Source organism: Palaemon carinicauda, chromosome 29 (genome assembly GCF_036898095.1).
Source record: "Palaemon carinicauda isolate YSFRI2023 chromosome 29, ASM3689809v2, whole genome shotgun sequence".
NCBI lineage: Eukaryota > Metazoa > Arthropoda > Malacostraca > Decapoda > Palaemonidae > Palaemon > Palaemon carinicauda.
The window spans coordinates 97,814,155-97,818,001 of record NC_090753.1 but is presented as its reverse complement, the minus strand read 5'-3'; the positions used below and the strand labels follow the sequence as shown (position 1 = coordinate 97,818,001).

Here is a 3,847-nt window from a genome sequence, read left to right as displayed (position 1 = left end):
AGGTCGCTGTAAGCTGTAAGGCGTTGTGTTAGGGCAGCATAGAGCTTGTCAATGATTGGCAAGAAAGCAGTCACTCTAAACATGTCTCTACCTGTCAGCGTAACATCCTCCACCGAGTCTAGTTCATCGTGGTGACGCTTGCGCTTTCTAATACGCTGCGACTGCCTGCCGGCGTAGTATGCAACTTTACCAGTCACGTCACTGGGATCACACTTAGCCATAGCTTTTGCTTCAAAATCATCGAACTGGGATTTCAGGTCTTTAACAAACTGTAAAAGAGACTCCAGCAGTGTGACAGCTGTGTTGAGGGAGATTCCAGGTTTTTGCAGTTGAATACTGGCACTCTGAAACCTTTCCAATACTGTATCCCAAACTTCAAGAAGAATTACTGTTTCAAGTTTTTTTCAAACCTTTGAGAAGACCACTTGCTTCAGCTCTTGTTTCAGTTGGCTGATTCTGATCCGAGGAAAACTCTTCCAGAACAATGATGTTTTCTTTGTGTGCTCTACTGAGAGCAGCTACAGCATCTGCTCGTGCTGACCAACGAGTGTCTGAAAGTTTTTTATCAACTTTCAACTTCTTATCTTTATTAGTCTCTATTACCTCACGGTGTCTCCTCCAACGATAAGTAGATGCGACAAGGAAGGAGTACAAGTTTTGTATCAGACCAAACAATGACACTGCAGCAGGACAGCTTTCTGCAGCACACTTACCCACCAAGTTTAAGGAATGAGCCATACATGGTATGTACTCAGCTTCACTGCACTCGTTCTTGATTATCTGTTGGGTTCCCTGATATTTACCAGACATGTTGGTGGCATTGTCATAGGACTGTCCTCTGCAGTTGAGTACTGAAATGTTCTTCTCTTTAAGAAAATCAATAACAGTTGTAGCAATATCTCTGCCAGTGTGGCTTAGCATGGGAATAAACTGCAAAAACCTTACAACTGGACCTGTAGTAGGCAGTACATAGCGGATTGTAAAACTAAGTTGATCCATGTGTGAAATATCTGGTGTGGAGTCGACAGAAATTGAGAAGTACTTTGCTGTTTTTACTTCATCTGTTATTGAGGACATTACCTTTTCTGCCATTATTCCAATGACTTCCTCAGAAATGACATGCGACAAGTAGGAAGTATGACCACTACCTTTGTTTGCATGTTTCTTGATATGAGCTGCCAAGAAACTGTCGTATATGCTCAGCAGCTCTAGAATCCCAAGATAATTTCCATTGTGTGCTGATCCAATTACTTCATCCTTACCCCGAATGGCTAGCCCGCGTTCTCAAAGTAGCTTTAAAACATCTACACACCTCCTCAATACTGCCTGCCAGTACTCACAGTCACTTTCATATTGTACCACTAGATTAGAGTCAATACGGGCACCCGTAGTCTTTCTATATATCATGTCAACCATACTTTTCCTGTGCTGATCTGACCTACTGTGAGATTCTATGACATACCTAGCGTTCTTCCAGCCATTGAAGCCAGCTGTGAATGAGCTTTGCACCTTTGACAAAAGCTTGCAAGGAAAACAATACACTTTACCAGTTATTTTAGAGTAACAGAGCCAGTTAAGATTAATTTCTTGGCCAGATAATGAATGAGTTCGAGTGAATAATGTCTTTGGACAATGACGGGTTCTGTTTAGCTCTTTCACAGCTGACTCTTTAAAATCACCATCACAGTGTCGATATTCTGCACTTCCCCTTTTCAACCAATAGTCACACACATTTTCAGGAATTATTTTAGGCCATAATCCAAGATCATTTTCAAATTCTTGTTCAGTACCGGTATTCATAGCTTTCACTTCCTCTTGTGTCTCCTCACTGCGCTCAGGATCAATTGCGCTAACTACATCTGGTTCAGACCGTTCAGTACTCGCTGTGGCTGCACTTGGTTTGTTCAAGCTAGCACCAACACTTGTACTTGGTTTGTTCAAGCTAGGACCAGATTCTGTGTGAATTTGTGACTTTGCAGGTGCAGATACTGTTGAATATGCCCACCATTGAGTTATTTTTGGTAGTTTTTTTACTCTTTCCTTTTCATCTGCCTTTTCTTGTCGTTTGACAGAACCTGCTTTATACTTTCTCCCTTGATCACGATTACGACTTGTTGATTTCTCCATTATGCCTCAGTGGTCAGTGCAGCCTCACGACCTTATCCTGAAAATGAAAAACATGAATAATTATTAACTATAGATATTATGGCTCTACCCACAGTAGATATTTAAAATGTAACTAGGTATATGAAATGACAAAAGTAGGTAGTTACATAGATACGTAGATGCTAATAAAAGTTGGCTATATATTATTATTACTATTACTATTATTATAATGATCAATTTAGGCGACCAACCAGAAAGCAAGAGATGCATACACCCGAAGGCCTAGTTAACAGCACATCATCGATGATAGAAATAAAAATATTAGAAGAAACATTGATGAGGCAAAAAAATGAACATGGAAAAACTAAAACGTTGAGGCACTAGAGAGAAAAAAAGCATTAACGTGTTTTTTTAAAGTATAACAATCATTTGACTTGACGACATCATTAGGAAGGGTGTTCCAAACATTAACAGATGAGGGGATGAAGCAACGAGAAAACTGAGACGCGTTCGACAGTAAGAGAGGTGGAACCTTTTTTTGTAACTGATGTTTGATAAGTTAGTCTTTTCCTGTTTTAGTCGACAGGCAAATAGAAAAGGTTTCAATCAATGAAATTCACACCTGAGCAGAAATGAGCCGGAAGCTACGTCAAGAAGTCAGATGAGACCACTGCGCTCAGAAAACAATGAGAGTGAACACTTCAGGCAGAAAGAGCAAACTGATAAAAAAAGCATGCTAGCACAAAATAAAGCACACAGATGAGAGTATTCGTGAAAATAGTTGCACAAGATTTATCACATGAGTCATTAATGCATACATGTAAGCATGTGCATACAGGGTTCAACAGCCAATCAGAGTGCAGATTGAACGTTAGTAATCGCGCCACGTGGACCCAACAAGAAGCAAAGAAAAGTCCACTGGTCCACACACAATGAATATTATTTACACAATTTATATGATAGATTGACAGAAAACCGAGCTTGCATTATTGCATCAACTTGCGAATTCGAAATGTTGCTTGCAAGCAAACTGTATGAAATTCAAAGTCATAGAACCGATGAAGTGAATATAACTCACTTTCATGCATACTAAACGCCACATTCATTGCACAGCTCAAATGCTGCGAATTGCCAAATTGCAAATGCCTAATTGCCAAATTGCAAATGTTGTAATTGCCTGTGTAGATGTTATTTCGCAGAAATTCATTGACACAAGCGTGGAGAAATTTTTTTCCATTGATTATAAAGTGCCCACGCCGAATTATGAATCAAATTTCGAGGGGCCTCACAGGCGCAGGGCCCTAGGCCATGGCCTACTCGCCCCCCCCCCCCCCCCTAAATCCGCCGCTGGTGTTATGTCACGATGGTCACTATCCAATTCGATGTTATGGTAGTTCTGGTCGTTTGTCACTTGAACTGTCTGTGGAGGATGCACCTGTGAAGGAGGGACAGAGGAGGAAGCATCTCTTATCTTGGCATATATATTCCTACAGTTACGAATTTTGCTTCTCCTACATATTTCTTCACTGATGTTTTCATCTTCTACTATTCCCCTGTTACCCTCAAAAGTCTTGTTTAAAGAGATCACAGCACCTTCTATCGTTCTCCTGATTGCCCTGTCACGGCACCTGTAAACAATTTCTGCCTTGTTAAAGGCTATTGCATGACTTTTCTCCTAAGTATGTCGGGCTATGGCACTATAGTAGTTCCCCGATCTGCAAGCTGCAATATGTTCCCTTTT

The 3,847-nt window shown here is 40.7% G+C and overlaps 1 protein-coding gene across 1 annotated transcript in view; it reads right to left on the bottom strand.

Annotated features, from left to right (window-relative positions):
• The window catches only part of LOC137622744 (zinc finger MYM-type protein 1-like), a 1,612-nt gene extending 520 nt beyond the window's left edge, over positions 1-1,092 (bottom strand). Inside the window, exons 1-2 of the mRNA XM_068353336.1 lie at positions 411-1,092; positions 1-298 (exon numbers count right to left, since the gene is read on the bottom strand). The exon at positions 1-298 is cut by the window's left edge and continues 520 nt beyond it. Of these exons, the coding sequence (XP_068209437.1) occupies positions 1-298; positions 411-1,092 (980 nt within the window). The remainder of the gene's footprint in view (positions 299-410) is intronic.
• Between the last annotated feature and the right edge of the window lie 2,755 nt (positions 1,093-3,847).